The sequence below is a fragment of the Rana temporaria genome, chromosome 2 (genome assembly GCF_905171775.1).
Source record: "Rana temporaria chromosome 2, aRanTem1.1, whole genome shotgun sequence".
Taxonomy (NCBI): domain Eukaryota; kingdom Metazoa; phylum Chordata; class Amphibia; order Anura; family Ranidae; genus Rana; species Rana temporaria.
Window position 1 is genome coordinate 362,228,195 of NC_053490.1, and position 21,037 is coordinate 362,249,231.

General features: G+C 44.0%; 1 protein-coding gene across 3 annotated transcripts in view; it reads left to right on the forward strand.

Annotated features, from left to right (window-relative positions):
- EPS8L3 (EPS8 like 3) overlaps positions 1-21,037 on the forward strand; it is a 195,628-nt gene that overhangs the window by 71,211 nt on the left and 103,380 nt on the right. For all 3 annotated transcript variants that reach the window (XM_040337634.1, XM_040337633.1, XM_040337632.1), the window contains exon 10: positions 1,536-1,611. In XM_040337634.1, the coding sequence (XP_040193568.1) occupies positions 1,536-1,611 (76 nt within the window). The remainder of the gene's footprint in view (positions 1-1,535; positions 1,612-21,037) is intronic.

The window sequence follows — 21,037 nt, forward strand, 5'->3', positions numbered from 1 at the left end:
TACAAGAACTTAAATAACACAGCACAAGCCATACAGTATTTAATACCCTAGTCATGATACATTCAGCAGATTGAGGACCTAGCCACCTGATAAGAAGATCTAGTTCTTTCTCAGGCCTCGTACACACGACCGTTTACCTTGACAGAATCCATCAAGAAACTTGGTGGCAGAGCTTTTTTGCCGAGGAAAACTGTTGTGGAAGTCGACGAGAAAAAAAGTTCTCTTTTTCCTCATCGGGAGTCTCAATTTCCTCATCGTGTTTCTCGTCGGGCTGGTTTACGATGAGAAACACGTTTGTGTGTATGCTTAGAAACCTGCGCATGCTCAGAATAAAGTATGAGATGGGAGCGTGCTTTCGGTAAAAGTAGGGTTTGTAATGGAGATAGCACATTCGTCACGCTGTAACAGACTGAAAAGCGCGAATCGTCTCTCACCAAACTTTTACTTAACACGCAGTAACATGAGATTAGCAAAAGCAGCCCCAAGGGTGGCGCCAGTGGAATCAAACTTCCCCTTTATTGTGCCGTTGTACGTGTTGTACGTCACCGCATTTGAGAATGAAGAGATTTTGTCTTAACAGTGTGTACGCAAAGAAAGCTTGTCAAGATTCTCGAGAAGCCTAACAAGGAACTCGTCGAGGAAAACGATGTTTCATTGACGACGAGTTCCTCGGTCGTCTGTACAAGGCCATAGTTGTGACATCTAGTTCACTGATGGTGGCACTGAATTTACAGCTTTATAGTTTTCAGGTTTGTCATCGAACCCCGTGAAACCTGTCTTGGTGAGCACTTTGCAAAGCATGTATTTAGCAAACTGTGACATGTCTGTTTTTTCAGACATTGGATGCACAGCTGCATGTGGAATAAATGTAGTTACATGGTGTTCTGAGGCCCCGTACACACGACCGAGTTTCTCGGCAGAATTCAGCCAGAAACTCGATCGGAGCCGTATTCTGCCGAGAAACCCGGTCTTGTGTACACTTTTGGCCGAGGAAGCCGACGAGGAACTCGTCAAGCCAAATAGAGAACATGTTCTCTATTTCCTCGTTAGTCAATAGGGAAACTTGGCTCGCCGAGATCCTCGGCGGCTTCACAAGGAACTCGACGAGCAAAACGATGTGTTTTGCTCGTCGAGTTTCTCGGATGTGTGTACGGGGCCTGAGACTGAATAATTTTGAGAGGTATGGCGGTGCAAAGTTCATACTGTGCTCCTTGAATGCCCCTGGAAGACTTATTTTGAGATGAAATGTACGTTGGGCGGTGACATAATCACGCTTTCACACTTTTTTATTTAGTTATTGTCAATTTCTGATTGTTATTAACACATGATTTTTTATAAATAAGAGTTTCAAAATATAGTGCAACACATTTATTTGATTCAAATGTTTTGCATTATTGGTGCTCAAACAATAGTGAGTGCTACTGTCTGACATTTATATTTGTACTATGCACTTTAGTGCAGGTATTTGACTTGTATATTGCTTACAATACTAGGCTAGTTTTTTTTTACGTTTTTTTTATTTGTCTCCACATTAGGAAGTGTTAAATCATGTTCTCGGGGATATTGAAATATTTGTTGGATTATTGGATTCAAATAAAAAGAAAAGAAAGGGTGAGTAAAGTAATGGCTATTTTAATGTTTTTGGATAAACATGTAAAATAGATCAGCTTGATATACATCATCCTACCCAAATAAGTTAATGTTTTATACAATAATTTGAAATTATATGCATACTGTACATGGGGGTAACCATATTTACCCATTGCATATGCAAGTACTGCTTCCTGCTTTTTCAGCACCACCCAATGATTTTGCTATACTGAATATCCCTGTAATCTGTAAAAAGATGAAATTCCTTTAATGTAAACCATACAATATTAACACAAATAATGCACTTACTGAAAAAAACACTAGTTTACCTGTAAGCAGATAACACACAAAGGTAAGTAATTTTGCTAAATAGTGAAACCACGATCAGTCTAAAGCACATCTAAGGATTTGTAAGTTGCAGTAAAATACATTTTTTGGCTTTGGATTTAATGCCTCTTTAAAGGTTCAAAGTCTAGATCTTTAGGTGCTCTTTAAAGCAGAATTACACCCAAAAGCAAAAATGTAATAAAAATAAAATCCTTAGATGTGGTGAAGCATTAGTTTTTTTTTTTTAGGCTTTTTCCTTTATTTTCACCTGGTGATCCAGTCTGTAAGTCTGTTATTTTTCAACATCCTTTAACAAATCAAGCTGTGCATCAAAAGTGTCAGTTAGAAGGTTAAAACAAAGGTTGAAACAAGGTTGAAACATTTAACATTGACAGAGTTGTTTACATTGGTCAATTTTTACAGCTTTTATTTTTTAACGTGAAACATTTTTAAAGTGTGCATTTATGTAAAACTCCCAGGAAAAAAAAACTGTTGCTGTAACTGCTTAACCACTTAAGACCCGGACCAAAATGCAGCTAAAGGACCCGGCCAGGTTTTGCGATTCGGCATTGCATCGCTTTAACTGGCAATTGCGCGGTCGTGCGACGTGGCTCCCAAACAAAATTGGCGTCCCTTTTTTCCGACAAATAGAGTTTTTTTTGGGTGGTATTTGATCACCTATGCGGTTTTTATTTTTATTTTTTGCGCTATAAACAAAAATAGAGCGACAATTTTGAAAAAAATTCTATATTTTTTACTTTTTGCTATAATAAATATCCCCCAAAAATATATAAAAAATATTTTTTTTCCTCAGTTTAGGCCGATACGTATTCTTCTACCTATTTTTGGTAAAAATAGCAATAAGCGTTTATCGGTTGGTTTGCGCAAAATTTATAGCGTTTACAGAATAGGGGAGAGTTTTATTGCATTTTTTTAAATTTTTGTTTTTTACTACTTATGGTGGCGATCAGCGATTTTTTTCATGACTGCAACATTATGGTGGACACTTCGGACAATTTTTACACATTTTTGGGACCATTGTCATTTTCACAGCAAAAAATGCATTTAAAATGCATTGTTTACTGTGAAAATGACAGTTGCCGTTTGGGAGTTAACCACAGGGGGCGCTGATGGGGTTATGTGTGACCTCTTGTGTGTTTACAACTGTAGGAGGGTGTGGCTGTAGGTGTGACGTCATCGATTGTGTATCCCTATGAAAGGGATTACACGATCGATGACGCCGCCACAGTGAAGAACGGGGAAGCCGTGTTTACACACGGCTCTCCCCGTTCTTCAGCTCCGGGGACGGATCGCAGGACTCCAGCGGCGATCAGGTCCGCGGGTCCCGTGGTCCTGGTCACAGGCCCATGGCTGGACAATAGCACAGCACGTACCTGTACGTGCATGTGCCCAGCCGTGCCATTCTGCCGACGTAAATGTGCAGGAGGCGGTCCTTAAGTGGTTAAAATGTAATAGCTGTTGGTTGGCTTTAATTTGTTAGTCAAGTCCATCTAAATCTGCTAGTGCATCTAATATTACTCTATCTCAGGTCTCCTTTGCTCCACCAGGGCTAAAGCCTCGTACACACGATCAGATTGTTGGCCAACCGTCAGCGTCAGATTTTTGTCTTCAGGGCAAGTGCTTGGATCTTGTCATGCATGCCAATGGCACACAATTTTCAGCCAACAAACACAAACGTAGTGACGTACTATAAGGAATTTCAGCTCTTGAGCGCCACCCTTTGGGCCCCTTCTGCTAATTTCATGTTTGGTAAGCATTGATTGTACTTTAGACTTTTGTGTGACAGATTTGTGTACTGACTATCAGAATGGTTGGTTGTCAGATTTTCTGATGGTCAGTACACAAATCTGTCACACAAAAGTCAGCTTGTGTGTGCGAGGCTTAAGACAGGAAGAGAGTTACTGGGTGGATCACTAGGTAAAATAGAGGAAAACAAGCTTAAACATTAAAAACAAATGCAGCCACCATATTTAAAGTGGTTGTAAACCCTTGGGAAAAAAAACCTGCAAGATAAAGGCATAATGAGCTAGTATGCAAAGCATACTAGCACATTATGAATTACTTAGCTTTCTTCAAAGCCCCCGCAGTGGTCCTCATTACCCCCTCAGGTGGTGACTTTTCTCCCGGAGTGACTTCTGGGTATCGCGGCTCCGGCGCTGTGATTGGCCAGAGCCGCGATGACGTCACTCCCGCTGGTCACGGCATGGTCCTTGAAGCATACGTGCCATTGCTTCAGTTTGTGCCCAGTGCGCATGTGCCGATGACATTTACATGACACTTGCTCTCTTCGCCCCTGAAAAACGCTCGGGTCCAATACATCTGGAAGGTGGAGTATTGGACCCAGAAATATCACCTTCACCATCTCGTCTTCTTTTTTCCGTGTTCCTTCATGTTGGCGCTTCTTCTCATTCGTTTTCAGCATATCTGCATTCCGGAGCCGCTGGCAATTTCATGGACTGGGAAACTGCATCTTCCATGAGACTTACTCTTTTGCCTCTCACCATGCCATTGGTGGTCTTGGCAATTGATGGCACCGTTCTCCCAGGGGGTCCTATCGGCTTCCAGACACTCCCTGTTAAGATGTCGGTAGGGACACTCCACCAGGAGTGGATATCCTTCCTTATCTTACCTAAGGCCTCAAATTCTATCGTTCTGGGACTTCCTTGGTTACGGCTCCATTCTCCACACGTTGACTGGATTACTGGACAGATCCTGGCTTGGGGTTCCTCCTGTTCCTCGTCCTGCCTACCAAAGGTTGCCCCAAAAGAGAAACTTCCTACTGCCACCATCCCAGTATCTTTTGCTCTTCCTACTGCATATAGTGATTTCTGGGATGTGTCCTACAACAGTCGGGCTGATGCACTCTCTAGGTCATGTGGTACTCTGGATGAGGAGCCCAACTGTACACCTGAGCCGAACATTCACTTCAGTTTGCATAACCATTTACCTTTGTCTGTCCCTAAACACCCTTGGACGCATAGCCAGGCTAATTTGTCTGCAAGTTCTTTTTTTTTTTTTCCCCATTTCAGACTCCACCGACCAAGAGACTTGCTCACAATCAAATTGCTTGTTATGTCTCCATCTAGGCTTCGCATCATTTGTGGGTACTTTATATATATATATAAAAAAAAATTTTTTTATTTTTTTTTATTAAATTAAATACATAATTTTTACTTTATAAAGCTCCATATATAACAGAGAACCAGTATGTAGTTTGTTTGTTTATACTGGGCTTTAAACATTTCTTCCTTAATTATTATATCTCCTCCCCCCGTCCCCTTCCCATCCCCATCCTACCCCTCCCCCCCCGGTACTCCAGGTACCTTTCTGTCTTATCCGATAAATTCATTTTCTTTGGTTAATTTATTTTCTATCTTATTATATATCATTTCTTTTTTTTTTTTTTTTATTGTATCAATCCTTAAGGGGATGGAACAAAGTCTCAGATCCGTAAACGTCATTGACTGTTTAAACTCTATCCATTTGGACCAGGTCTCTTCATATTCCTCTAGGCCATCTGTATCTAAAAACCTTACAAATTCTAGATTTTGAATGAGGTTTATTTTGTTGCACCATTCACTAATGGAGGGGCTTTCCCTGTCTTGCCAATGACTGGCAATCAGGCTTTTAGCAGCTGTTAACAAATGTGGTAGTAGACTTTTCTGATATATTTTATTTGGTACTCTGATCCTCTGGTGCAAGCATCCCCAAGGGTCATCTGAGATCTCTATGTCCGTTATTTCTGTTATTAAAGATCTAATCCTGCTCCAGTACCGTCTAATTTTTGGGCATCGCCACCATATATGAGCCATATCTCCGATCTGTCTGCATCCACGCCAGCAAAATTCGGAAGCTTCTTTCTTGTATTTATGAGCTTTGTCTGGGGTTATATACCACCGCGTCAGACATTTATAGTTTAATTCAATTATTTTATTGTTTGCTGACGAGGTATGCACTCTTCTCCAAATTTGTTTTAATTCTGGGATACTCAGAGGTATCCCCAGTTCTTCCTCCCACTTTTTAATATATGGTGGGATGTCCAATTGCTCTACTTCTATTAAGTTTTTGTAGATCTTAGAGATCACTCCTCTCCCAACTCCTCCTCCACTAATTCTCTCGAGAGGGCGCAAGTTATCCGCAGATCTACACGGCTGTGGTAGAGCCTCAAAGAAATGTTTTAACTGGCCATAGCGCCATTCATTTATATCTATTATTTCCCCTCTACCCTTTAGTTCCTCATAAGTACTTAATTTATCTCGTGTCATGACGTCTTTCAACTGAGCATTTTCTTTCCTAATCCATTTCCCTGATATCTTCTCTATCCCTGGTACAAAGTGTTTCGAGTCTTTTAATGGCATTAATGGTGAGTTAAAGTCCCAATTTTCCCTCTTGTGAACCCTATCCCATATTTTAATAGCTAAACGTGTAATGCCCCATACAGACGATCGTTTTTTGTGATGAAAAAAAATGACGTTTTTGAAAACGTCATTTAAAATGATAGTGTGTGGGGAAAATGTCGTTTTATGTCTTCAGAAAAACGACCAAAAAAAAATTCGAACATGCTCGAATTTTTTGTGTCGTTTTTCAAAATGTCATTTTTTGTGTCAATGAAAATGATAGTGTGTGGGCAAAACGACGTTTTTAAACCCGCACATGCCCAGAAGCAAGTTTTGAGACGGGAGGTAAAACTACCATTCATAATGGAGTAAGCACATTCATCACGCTTTAACAGACAAAAAAGCACGAATCATCTTTTACTAACAAGTAACCAGCTAAAAGCAGCCTCAAGGCGAATAGAACTTCCCCTTTAGAGTGCCGTCACTTTGTTCATCATTTTTCAAAACGATGGTGTGTATGCTCCATCGTTTTTGAAAATGAAGTTTCAAAAATGTCGTTTTTTTTCATCACTTCAAACGTCATTTTTTTTTTCATCACAAAAAACGACCGTCTGTATGGGGCATAATACTGTGTGATTGTTTACCCAACTCCCTGTATTTATCTGGAATCCAGATAATACTCCCGAGTGAAACATTGCTCATCTGGTATTCCATCCTTACCCAACTTTTTTGCTGAGTGTCCCTAATCCAGTCTATCACTCTTGTGAGAATTACTGCTTCATAATAACTTCTAATGTCTGGTGCTCCCCATCCCCCTTGTGTCTTATTTTTTTTTAAAGTTGCCCAGCTGATACAAGCTTTTTTGCCCTGCCACACAAACTTTAGTAAAATTGTTTGTAATGTCTTGAAGTACTTCTGAGGTAAAGCTATCGGGAGCATCTGTATCTTATACATGATTTTTGGCAAGATTACCATCTTAAAAATATTCATTCTCCCTCCCCATGATATTCGTCCTACCGTGAGTGAGAACTTGGCAGAAGTTCTGTCTTAATTTCTTCCAGCATGGATACAAAATTTGCTTTATAAATCCTCTCTTTTGAGATAGCTATTTTTACTCCTAGATATTTTATTTCCCTTTTCCCCCACACAAAAGGGAACTCTTTTTGATATATATTTTGATCTTTCTTAGCTATATTAATACTTAGGGTTTCGGATTTAGTTGGATTCATTTTAAAATTGGACAGCTCTCCATATTGTTTCATTAATTTTAGTAAGTTTGGTAACGTTATTCTCGGGCATGTTAAGAAAAACAGGATGTCATCCGCGTATGCCGCGAGTTTATGTTCCTCTCGTCCAACTTCTATACCCTTTATATCTGGATTCTTCCTTATTTTCCTTAAAAGTGGTTCTAATGCTAGGATGAACAGTAAGGGGGATAAGGGACATCCCTGTCTAGTGCCGTTGTGGAGTTCAAAAGCCCCAGACAGGGTCCCATTAATTTTTACTCTTGCACTTGGTTTATTATACAGTACCTTAATTCGGTTTAACATTTTTGGACCTATTCCTATTCTCTCTAATGTCTTATATAAGAAACCCCAGTCTACTCTATCAAACGCTTTTTCCGCATCTACTGATAAGAGTAGACCTGGGGCTCCACTATCACTAATTTTCTGAATGGCTAACAATGTTCTAATGCCATTATCTCTCCCCTCCCGTCCTGATACAAAACCAACCTGGTCAGTGTGGATCAGATCCTTCATTATTTCTTTCATTCTCTCTGCTAGTATTTTAGAAAAAATCTTGGTGTCACAATTCAGAAGGGAGATCGGCCTAAAACTCGAGCAAAGTGTGCTATCCTTCCCATCTTTCAGAATTAGGGTGATAGTAGCTTCTATAGCTTCTTTCCCGATGTCCTACTTTTCACCTAGACCATTCATGTATGAACACATTTTTGGGGCTAGAATGTCGATACATTTTTTATAATAAAGAACCGTTAAACCATCTGGTCCTGGGCTCTTTCCATTTGGCGTGTTTTTAATAATTTCTCAAATTTCCTTTTCTGAGATCGGAGCTTTAAGATTCTTGAGATCATCTTCAGGTATTGCTTCCCACTCTATTTCCTTTAGGAATTCATATGTTTTTTTTTCCTTTAAACGTATCTCTTCTTTAGTCTCCTGTCTATTGATTGAATAAAGTTTTTCATAGTATTCTTTAAAACTATCCACTATTTCACTAGTTTTATGTACGACTTCTCCCCGACTTGTTTGTATTTTCTCAATAAAATTAAGATTTTTTTTTTTTTAATAAGTTTGCTAGATGTTTCCCTGGTTTATTATCCCATAAGTACCTCTCTTTCTTTACTTGATTAAATGTACTTCTAGTTTCTTGCTCTATTTGCTCTCTTAACTCTTCTCTCTTGATATTTAATTTTAATAAAGTTTCTTTGTTTCTATCTTGTTTATGTTGTTGTTCTAAGTTATAGATTTCTTTTATGAGTGTTATTCTATTCTTCTTATTTATTTTGTTTTTTTCCGCCCCGATCTTAATTAAAACTCCGCACACAAAAGCCTTATGGGTCTCCCATACTATGGCCTCTGAGACATCCTCTGTTAAGTTTATTTCAAAGAATTCCTCCAGTTCTCTTTTTATTCTGGTTTCTATATTTTTGTCCTGGAGTAATTCTTCGTTAAGCCTCCACTTCGTATTGTTTACTAGTTTCTCCCCTATTTCCATACGTAATGATACTGGCGCATGATCAGAGAAGGTTGCAATACCTATGCTGGAATCACTTATATTTTCTAGAACCCTATGCTCAACCAAAAAAAAATCTATCCTCGAGTAAGTCTCGTGTACAGGGGAGCGGAATGTAAAATCCTGTTGCTTATTATGTTGTATCCTCCAAACATCTACTAATTGAGACTGATGGAGTTTTTTTTTCAGTTTGTTTCTCCATGCCATTCCGGTCCCCTGTGCCCGAGACGTACTATCTAAATCTGGATCCATATGAAAATTAAAATCCCCTGCTATTATAGCTATTCCCCGTTTAAACTCCATGAACTCAGTTATCGTATTCATTACATAGCGGATAGGATTTTTATTTGGGCAGTATATGTTTGCCAGAGAGATTTCTACTCCGTTCAATTTTCCTCTCAAAAATAAGTATCTGCCCTCTGGATCTGCCCTTCTCTCCTCTATTATGAACCTCATCTCTTTGGCAAAACCTATCGCTACCCCTTTCGCTCGACTAATTGGAGAATCTCCAAAATACCATACCGGGTAGAATTGTGTCATATTTTTACGGTTTGCTTCTATGGTGAGGTGGGTCTCCTGTAGCATGATCACATCCCCTTTCAGTAAACTAAGCTCCTTCATTATATTTGCGCGCTTAATAGGTGCATTTAGGCCCCTGACATTATAAGAAATTATATTTATCTCCATCTTTTTTCAAGGAATATTCTTCTTGACATTTCACGGAATTCTGGAGTCCCCCCTCCCTTCTCTTCTATAAGCCCCCCTCCCCTCCCTATTCTCCCCCCCCTCTTCCTGACATAATTATGACAGAATTATTTCAAGTCGCTACACCTGACTATACTATTCACTCGGTCTCTGCCCCAGTTATGCCAGTCCAGCCCATGCCCAGTGAGCCTCTTATCTTTTCTTATTCAGGACCTTCTGCAACCTCGCCTCACCCTAATACCATTACGTCCATTCAAACCCATTTAAGGGGCTCAATCCATCCTTTGGATAAACTGCCTCATTCGGCCAGGTGGAGTTATCAACCTTTTTTTTCAGGGCTCTCTGCATTATGCGTGTCTTTCAGCTATCCAGCTTGACTCCTGTGACATGTCACCTTCTGTGACATGCCTTTCAGCTATCCAGCTTGACTCCTGTGACATGTCACCTTCTGTGACATGTCTTTCAGCTATCCAGCTTGACTCCTGTGACATGTCACTTTCTAACCAACTTGACCTCAGGGTTCCACTGACCTCTGCCCAGTCTGTTGGTCCTGTGCTAGATGTCCAGTTCATCTGTAATGGTCTGGGGAACCCTCCTCAGATTCCTGTTGATTCTCTTATGCCCTTGCTTATTCCTAAAAGGCCTTTGGTCCTCAATAAATCCTCTCGTCCTCTCCCTACCTCGGTTCCGGTCTCTGAGCATAATCTAAAGTACGAGGTTAGTCAAGTTCTGGATTCTCAGCTCTGCAGAGGCATTTTTCAGTACCTTGTGCATTGGAGAGGGTCTGTCTCTGTTTTACCGATCTTGGCTTGTTCTCGACTATCCCTGTCTGCTTGTGACCTTGACCTTTGGTGTGTCCTTTGTTTATCCTTGTCTGCTAGTCGCCCCGACCTTTGGCTTATCCCCTTACTATCTCTTGTATCCTGAGCTGCTGCTTCCCCTCTATCCTCTATCACCTACTGTGAGCGTGATCTGGGGGGACTCTGGGGGCTGTGACCTGGATCCAGCATATAGTTGTCTCAGGGGGTGATAAGAGAGGCCCCCTCAGAAGAGCAGGGCATGGGTTTTTATTCAAATCTCTTCGTGGTACCAAAACCAAATGGAGATGTCAGACCCATTTGAAATCTCACAGATCTGAATTGCTTGCTAAACATTTGCTCTTTTCGCATGGAGTCAATCCGGTCGTATCCACCCTACATTGAGAAGAAATTCTAGCATCGATAGACAACAAAGATGCATATCTACATGTGCCAATTTTCCCCCGCTCATCAGAAGTTTCTGCGTTTTGCAGTGGAACAGCACCACTTTCAGTTCATGGCCTTGCCCTTCGGGTTAGCCACCGCTCCCCAGGTATTTGCGAAAATTTTGGCTCCAGTACTAGCAAGGCTAAAGGGCCAGGTTTTAGCAGTAATGTCATACCTAGATGACCTTCTGCTGGTAGATCAATCAGTGGCATGGTTAAACCAAGGAGTGTCCAGTACAGTCAGGTATCTGGAACACCTGGGTTGGATTCTTATCCTAGAGAAATCATCATTACGACCAGTAAAAAGGCTGGAGTGTTTAGGCCTGGTCATAGATACAGCCCAAGAAAGAGTATTTTTTCCCCAGGCAAAAGTCAATGATATAAGGGAGCTGGTCCAGGTGGTCAGGGCGAGGAAGGGTTCTTCCATTCGCCTTTGCATGAGGTTGTTAGGGAAGATAGTGGCTTAATTCGAAGCAGTTCCCTATGACCAGTTTTATTCAAGACTGTTGCAATACAGTATTCTGTCTGCTTGGAACAAGAAGACCCAAGCCTTGGATTATCCAATGAATCTGGCCCCAAAGGTGCGCCAGAGTCTCAGTTGGTTGACCAGGGATTTACAGAAAGGGAAATCCTTCTGGTTACCTGGAAGATCATGACAGCCGATGCCAGCCTATGGGGCTGGGGAGCAGTCCGAGAAGAGACCACTGTTTAAGGGAAGTGGTCAGAGTCTGAGAAGACCTTGCCCATCAACATCCTAGAGATTGGGGAAGATTTGGATTTTGGCAGTACATGTGGCTCTAATGGCTTGGACATTTAGGTTGTGGAATTGTCCCGTCAGGATACAGTCTGACAATGCCACAGCAGTGGCCTATATCAATCAGGGAGCACCAGAAGTCACGCAGGTCAGAGGGAGGTGAATCATATTCTGACTTGGGCAGAGCAACATGTTCCTTGCCTATCTGCAGTTTTGTTTCATGGACTCTTCCATCTCGTCCAGACCTGCTTTCGCAAGGCCCCGTTATTCTATCCTGCCTTACAGTTGCTAAATTTAACGGTTTGGCTATTAAATCCCACATCCTAAAGAGTCAGGGGCTTTCAGGTTCAGTCCACCCTGATTAATGCTGGAAAGCCGGCCTCTAGGATCGTTTATTATAGGGTCTGGAGGGCCTATGTTTCCTGGTGTGAAACCAAGGGTTGGCACCCTCGAAAATATGTCATGGTAGAATTCTTGCCTTTCTACAGTTGGGAGTAGGAATGAAGCTGGCCTTGAGTACGATCAAGGATCAGACCTCGGCCTTGGCAGTATTTTTCCAAATGCCGCCTGCTTTGCATTCTTTGGTCTAGGCCTTTATACTGTACAAGGGGTAACTCGGAAAACTCCACCAGTTAGGTCACCCCTTTGCCCATGGGATTTGAATCTAGTTTTGTCGGTTTTGCAGAGACAACCCTTTGAGCCGATATGAAATATTCCTTTGCTTCTTTTGACAAGGAAATTGGTGTTCTTAGTTGCCGTAACCTCCGCAAGAAGAGTGTCAGAATTGGCTGCCTTTTCCTGTAAAGAGCCATACTTTATTATACATAAGGACAAGGTGGTGTTGCATCCTCATCCAACCTTTTTGCCTAAGGTAGTGTTAGGTTTTCATCTGAACCAGGGTGTTTCCTTGCCTTCTTTATTTCCAGAACCTCGTTCCGCAGAAGAAAGATTGTTACATTCTCTCGATGTAGTGAGAGCAGTCAAGGCCTATCTGAAGGTGACAGCTCAGATATGGAAAACTGATGTTTTGTTTGTACTGCCAGATGGCCCCATAAAGGGGCATGCAGCATTGAAATCAACTATTACTAAGTGGATTTGTCAGGTGATTAGTCAGGCTTATGGTCTGAAAAGAAGAGTTCCGCCTTTTCAGGTTAAAGCGCACTCTACCAAGGCAGTCAGTGCTTCATGGGCAGTGCATCACCAGGCCTCTGTGGCTCAAATTTGCAAGGCCGCTACTTGGTCGTCAATAAATACGATCACAAAATTCTATCAGATGGATGCAAGATGGCAGGAGGATGCCGCCTTTGGGCGCCGTGTGCGGCAGGCAGCAGTATAGGTCCTCACGCCTGATTTCTGTCTGTCTCAAGATGGCATTGCTTTGGGACATCCCACATAGTTATTACTATGGTGCTCTGTGTCCCATGATGTACAATAAAGAAAATAGGATTTTTATAACAGCTTACCTGTTAAAGCCCTTTTTGTTATATAACTTGAAAACCCATTCACATCTTCAAATTGCACACATTTAATGTGTGTTTTGCTGTGTTTTTTTACTTGTGTTGCATTAGGGCAGCCTATTTATTTGAATGAACTTCGTTATGCACCAAAATGCAACACAATAGTAAATAGTATGGGCTACTTTTAGCAATGCAGTGCACCACAGCACATAGTACAGGCACACCCCACTTTTAAATACACAATGGGGTTTATTTACTAACGCTGGAAAGTGCAAAATCAGGCTCACTTCTGCATAGAAACCAATGAGCTTCCAGGTTTTATTACCAAAGTTTAATTAAGCAAGTTGGGGTTAGAAGCTTATTGGTTTCTATGCAGAAGTGAGCCTGATTTTGTCCTTTCCAGCTTTAGTAAATAAACCCCATTGTGTAATTAAAAGTAGTGTTGCTCACGAATATTCGCATTGCGAATATTCGTTACGAATATGGCATATTCGAGTATTCGCGAATAACTCGAATTTCGCGGCCAAAATTCGCTATTCCAAATATTCATATTTTTTCAAATTTATTTTTAAAACAGATCACATCCTAGTGATCTCCATCGACGTCTAAAAGCATTGCTGGTATGATTAGAGACCCTGGGCCGAGTAGCTAAGCTGAGGCGATCCTTTTATGTTGCCGAATATTACGAATATTCGCGAATACTTTCTCCGCCCTTCTTTTGCATCAGAGCCAATCAGAGTTCTCCTACCACAGTTGTCAGAGGTTAGCAACCTCCATAGCAACCAATAGGAACCTGCCTGCACGACCAGTATATAAGATCACTCCCAGCAGTATTTCAGTGCAGATTCACAAGGTGGCTAGAGAGAGTGGAGTGTTTCTGTGTGATCTTAGAGCTTAGAGCATCAGCATTGTGCTTCCTATAGTGCTTTCAGTTCTGATTTTCCTGCTTCTAAACTGTTTTTTTCAAAGCAAAAGACCCAACAGCTTTTCTAAAAGCTCATATTTGTTTTGTTTTGTCCAGGTTAGTGTAGCTTAGTGTTAGATAGATTTCTGTGTAGTTAGTGTAAGTGTACATTTCTTTAAGGTAGCTTAGTTTAGTGTGTGTTTAGTGTCTGTGTTTTGTGTATTAAAAAAAAAAAAAAAAAAATAGCTTTAGTTTAGTCATATAAGTTTGTGTAAGTAGAGTTAGTGTTTGTTTAGTGCATATTAGTTTAGTATTTGTAGTCCTCGTCTTTGTCCTTGTAAGTCAGTGTAAAAAAAAAAAAAAAAAAATTTAGCTTTAGTTTAGTCATATAAGTTTGTGTAAGTAGAGTTAGTGTTTAGTGCATATTAGTTTAGTATTTGTAGTCCTCGTCTTTGTCCTTGTCAGTCAGTGTAAAAAAAACAAAAAAAAACTATTTTTTTTTTAGCTTTAGCTTAGTCATATAAGTTTGTGTAAGTAGAGTTAGTGTTTAGTGCATATTCGTTTAGTATTTGTAGTCCTCGTCTTTGTCCTTGTCAGTCAGTGTAAAAAAAACAAAAAAAAAACAAATTTTTTTTTAGCTTTAGTTTAGTCATATAAGTTTGTGTAAGTAGAGTTAGTGTTTAGTGCATATTAGTTTAGTATTTGTAGTCCTCGTCCTTGTCTGCGTCCTTCAGTCTAAAAAAAAAAAAAAAAAAAAAAAAAGTTTTAGGTGTTGTATTTTTTTTCTAGTTTAGTAGCTGTCTACGTCTTTGTCTGCGTCTTTGTCTGCGTGCCTGTCTTGCTAAAAAAACAAACACTCCTTTCTCACAATTTCCCCCCCCCAATAAAGTTTACCCCCCCCACATCAGCAAGTATGAGCAGCATACGTGGCCGTGGCAGCAGGGGTAGGGGAGTTACTCCCAGTGCTGGGTCGCTGCCAGCACGGGGTACCTCTCGCGCCCCTACTAGTGGTAGAGGATCAGGTGGAAGGGGAGTCCGCCTCATCCGCAAGTTTTTTCCCTCGGGCAGCCGCCCGATATTGCCTTCTCAGGCTCCAGTAGTGTTGGAGTATATGGGGCACAGCAGTGCCACTGAGTCGTCAGTCCTGACTCCCAGTAGCACCACCAGTACACCGGTGCCTTTAGGACCCACCCCCAGCCCCCAAGAGTCCAGCCTCTTACTGTTTGACAGCGACAGTGAGAGGGATATCTTGGGGGAGGCCCTGCATCAGGCAGACATCCAGTTCTGTCCTGATGGTCAGGACCTTTTTGAAGGGATGATGGAGGAGGAGGATGGGGTACCTGCTGTCAGTATCCCAGAGACATCCCTTCCAAGTGGTGCTGGTGTTTTTGGGCAGGAAATACCCGCACCTAGTCAGACCCAGGCGTCGGTGAGGGGACAGCGCAGCCAGGCTAGCGGCTCCATGTCAGCTGGTTCCCTCAGACCACCACATTTCAGCCCTGGGTCTGACATATCTGGGGGCGAAGAGGAGGGTGACCCAACATGGGTGCCACCTGCCTTGTCGGTTCACAGCAGCAGTGACGACGAGGAAGTTAGGCACCCTGAGGAAACGGTGCGCCAGGTCACCAGGGAGACCAGCGTCAGGGTCTCCACTGGTGATGGCAGCAGGAGGTGTCAGCAGCAGCAGGCAGCTCCACCTGTGCGCACCGAGTCCCAGCAGATGCAAGTCAGCGTCACTCCATCTGACAGGAGGGCGGCGCTGAAGTCACCTGTCTGGGCCTACTTCACCCTGGTAGCAGATAACCAGACCATAGCCATCTGCCATATCTGTCGTGCCAGGGTGAAGAGAGGGAAGTGCTTGGCTCGGGTGGGTACCACAGCTCTGAACCAGCACCTGAGAATCAACCACTGGCGGGAGTATGACCAGATGAAGCGTGGTGGTGGTAGCAGCGCCATCACCACAAGTGAGCAGGGTACAGCAGCCCCTGCCACAGCTTCATCTGTTCCCAGCAGGTCATGCCCCCCCGCTCCCTCTAGTAGAGGTACTGGTACCGGCAGCCAGACCTCTACTTCCACAGCACCCTCCTCTTCTGTCCGGCGCCAGGCGTCGCTTTCCGATGCCTTCGAACGCACCACTCCCTTCCCCCCTGGAGACCGACGTGTGCGTTCCCTCAATGGGCTCCTGGCAAGGGTTATTGCCCAACATCTGCTTCCCTTCAACATTGTTGACTGCAACCCCTTCAGGCAGATGTTGGAGCAGGCCCAACCCCAATGGCGTGTCCCCAGCCACCATTTCTTTGCCAGGACTGGTGTCCCTGCCCTACACCAGCACATTGTGCAGAATGTAACCCTGTCGCTGGATCACGCTGTCAGCGACAGGGTGCATCTCACAATGGATGGCTGGACCAGCAGGCATGGGCAGGGCCGGTACATCAGCTTCACGGCCCATTGGGTTTCCCTCCGAGGCACCGGGGAGGGATCGGCGGCATCAGATTTTGTGGTGCCGCCCCGGGGTGTCCAGGGGAGAACTGCTGGTCTCCCTCAAGCCACTGTCTCCGCAGCTGCTGAGCCTCGCAGCAAGTGCCCCTGTAGCTACTCAAGTGTGGGGCACGTGCGCTGTCAGGCCGTGCTCCAGCTTGTTAGTTTAGGGGACTGGAGACACACTGGACAAGAAGTGCTGACCGCACTTCAGGCTCAGGTCCAGAAGTGGCTGACACCCCGAAGGCTCCAGGCAGGTATGGTTGTCTGTGACAACGGCAGCAACCTACTCTCCGCCCTCCAGGCTGGCAGTCTGACCCACGTGCTCTGTCTGGCACATGTCCTCAACCTCGTGGTGAAGAAGTTCCTGCACACCTATCCTGGGTTGAGTGACATTGTGCTAAGGGTACGTAGGATTGCCAGCCACTTCAGGCGCTCCCCAACCGCTACCGCGTCCCTGTCCAAGTTGCAGAGGGACAACAGCCTGCCCCTTCACAGGCTGATTGTGGACAGTGTGACACGGTGGAACTCCACCCTCCACATGCTGGAGAGGTTGTGGGAGCAGCGAAGGGCGGTGAAGGAATACCTGCTGGAGCAAGGCACTGCCGGGCCATCACAAACACTCCCGTACATTACCAGTGCGGAGTGGGGGCAGATACACCAGGTTTGCCATGTGTTGGCCCCTTTCGAGCAGGAGACCAAGATGGTGAGCAGGGAGCATGTCGGCCTCAATGACGTGCTCCCTATAGTGTTCCTGCTGGACAGGGCACTAGATCGCCTGCTCGAAGCTGGGGAGAGTGCCTTGGTGGAGCAGGATGAGGCAACACTGCTCCACCAAGACCAGGCCCAGGACGAGGAGGAGGAGGATGATGATGATGAGGAGGTTACTGGTGACGTCCTGGAGTCAGGGCCTGGTCAGGAGGGAGAGCCGGTGTTGGGGGCACCGATAGTCCGGGGGTTGGGCATCTCTGAGGGCGAGCAGCAGCGCCCCCAGCATGAAGAGTCAGACGTCATGGACCCGGGCAGCCATGAGGAGTCACAGCGGGCTGTGCTCTTCCCCATGGCTGCCCACATGCTGAGATGCCTCAGGAGGGACCCCCGGGTTAAGACTATCAAGGAGAGGGATGAATTTTGGATGGCCACCCTTTTAGATCCAAGATGCAAGGGGAAACTGGAGCAGTTCCTCCCAGCCAGCCGGAGGCAGCACCGGATGGAGGAACTGCAGGCACGCATAGTCAGCCGGTTGGAGCAGGCAACTCCCCGGCCTCCAGTTGTCCCCCCTCATCTCACCCAGCAGGTGGCTGCACCCAGCAGCAGCAGCAGCCGAGCAGGGGACCTAATGGGTGAGATGAGGATGTTCTTCCAATCTGAGCGACCCAGTACCAGCAGCAGCAGCAGCAGCAGTCACCACCAGCGGCTGGCCCACATGGTGGCAGACTACATGGGGTCCGTCGGTGCTTCTGACAGTATGAGCACCGACGACCCCATGGAGTACTGGGTTGCCAGATTGGACACCTGCCGCGAGCTCGCTCAGTATGCACTGGAGTTATTGTCTTGCCCCCCTCCAGCGTACTATCTGAGCGAACATTCAGCGCGGCAGGTGGGGTGGTCACGGACAAGAGGACCCGTCTGTCCACAGACTCAGTGATCAAGATGAATGAGTCCTGGATCGGCGGTGACTTTCTGGCACCCGCCGTCGGTTCAGGGCGCTGAAGGGTCCCTTGTCATTCATTCCCTCTTTGATTTATTTACCTTTGAAACTCATAGTGGGCAGGTAGTGTTAAGGGCATAAATATTTCCATGCTGTGTCATTAAGCCACTATAAGGAGTACTGATGCTGCTGCCACATTATTTTGAAAAGTAATTGCTCATCATGAATTTAAGTCACGTATAGCATAGAAAAAAAGTTAATCAAACTTTTAAATTATGAGGCACTATGGTATAGTCAGGCTACAGCTACTTAAGGCCCGTGTCATTCTGCTTTTCAAATTTTATCACCATGCTACTGCAACTTCAAGCTTTTGTAATTTTGCCACGATATGGGCTCCTACTGCTAATGCCAAAAGGCTGAGTGATTATGTACCGATATATTACTCATACTGCTACTGTCACCTTTTGTCCGAGTGATTTGCCACTTTCTATTACTACTGCTGCTGCTGATGGCACCTCTTGCCCAAGCTATTTGCCATTTTTATTACTCTTACCGCTGCTGCTGCTGCTGCTGATGGCACCTCTTGCCCGAGTGTTTTGCCATTTTTATTACTCTTACCGCTGCTGCTGCTGATGGCACCTCTTGCCCAAGTGATTTGCCATTTTTATTACTCTTACCACTGCTGCTGTTCATGGCACCTCTTGCCCGAGTGATTTGACACTATATTGTCTACTATTACTACTACTGCTGCTGCTCAGACACCTATGTCACGAGTTCTTTGCCACTATATACTACTATTACCACTGCTGCTGCTGCTGTTCATGGCACCGCTTTCCCGAGTGATTTGACACTATATTGTCTACTATTACTACTACTGCTGCTGCTCACGACACCTATTTCACGAGTTATTTGCCACTATATACTACTATTACCACTGCTGCTGCTGCTGTTCATGGCACCTCTTGCCCGAGTGATTTGACACTATATTGTCTACTATTACTACTACTGCTGCTGCTCAGTCACGACACCTATGTCACGAGTTATTTGCCACTATATACTACTATTACCACTGCTGCTGCTGCTGTTCATGGCACCTCTTTCCCGAGTGATTTGACACTATATTGTCTACTATTACTACTACTGCTGCTGCTCACGACACCTATGTCACAAGTTATTTGCCACTATATACTACTATTACCACTGCTGCTGCTGTTCATGGCACCTCTTGCCCGAGTGATTTGACACTATATTGTCTACTATTACTACTACTGCTGCTGCTCAGTCACGACACCTATGTCACGAGTTATTTGCCACTATATACTACTATTACCACTGCTGCTGCTGCTGTTCATAGCACCTCTTGCCCGAGTGATTTGACACTATATTGTCTACTATTACTACTACTGCTGCTGCTCAGACACCTATGTCACGAGTTCTTTGCCACTATATACTACTATTACCACTGCTGCTGCTGCTGTTCATGGCACCTCTTTCCCGAGTGATTTGACACTATATTGTCTACTATTACTACTACTGCTGCTGCTCAGTCACGACACCTATGTCACGAGTTATTTGCCACTATATACTACTATTACCACTGCTGCTGCTGTTCATGGCACCTCTTGCCCGAGTGATTTGACACTATATTGTCTACTATTACTACTACTGCTGCTGCTCAGACACCTATGTCACGAGTTCTTTGCCACTGTATACTACTATTACCACTGCTGCTGCTGCTGTTCATGGCACCTCTTTCCCGAGTGATTTGACACTATATTGTCTACTATTACTACTACTGCTGCTGCTCAGTCACGACACCTATGTCACGAGTTATTTGCCACTATATACTACTATTACCACTGCTGCTGCTGCTGTTCATGGCACCTCTTGCCCGCGTGATTTGACACTATATTGTCTACTATTACTACTACTGCTGCTGCTCAGACACCTATGTCACAAGTTCTTTGCCACTATATACTACTATTACCACTGCTGCTGCTGCTGTTCATGGCACCTCTTTCCCGAGTGATTTGACACTATATTGTCTACTATTACTACTACTGCTGCTGCTCACGACACCTATGTCACGAGTTATTTGCCACTATATACTACTATTACCACTGCTGCTGCTGCTGTTCATGGCACCTCTTGCCCGCGTGATTTGACACTATATTGTCTACTATTACTACTACTGCTGCTGCTCAGTCACGACACCTATGTCACAAGTTATTTGCCACTATATACTACCATTACCACTGCTGCTGCTGCTATTCATGGCACCTCTTTCCCGAGTGATTTGACACTATATTGTCTACTATTACTACTACTGCTGCTGCTCAGACACCTATGTCACGAGTTATTTGCCACTATATACTACTATTACCACTGCTGCTGCTGCTGCTGTTCATGGCACCTCTTTCCCAAGTGATTTGACACTATATTGTCTACTATTACTACTACTGCTGCTGCTCACGACACCTATGTCACGAGTTATTTGCCACTATATACTACTATTACCACTGCTGCTGCTTCTCTTCATGGCACCTCTTGCCCAAGTGATTTGACACTATATTGTCTACTATTACTACTACTGCTGCTGCTCAGTCACGACACCTATGTCACAAGTTATTTGCCACTATATACTACTATTACCACTGCTGCTGCTGCTGCTTTTCATGGCACCTCTTTCCAGAGTAATTTGACACTATATTGTCTACTATTACTACTACTGCTGCTGCTCACGACACCTATGTCACAAGTTCTTTGCCACTATATACTACTATTACCACTGCTGCTGCTGCTGTTCATGGCACCTCTTG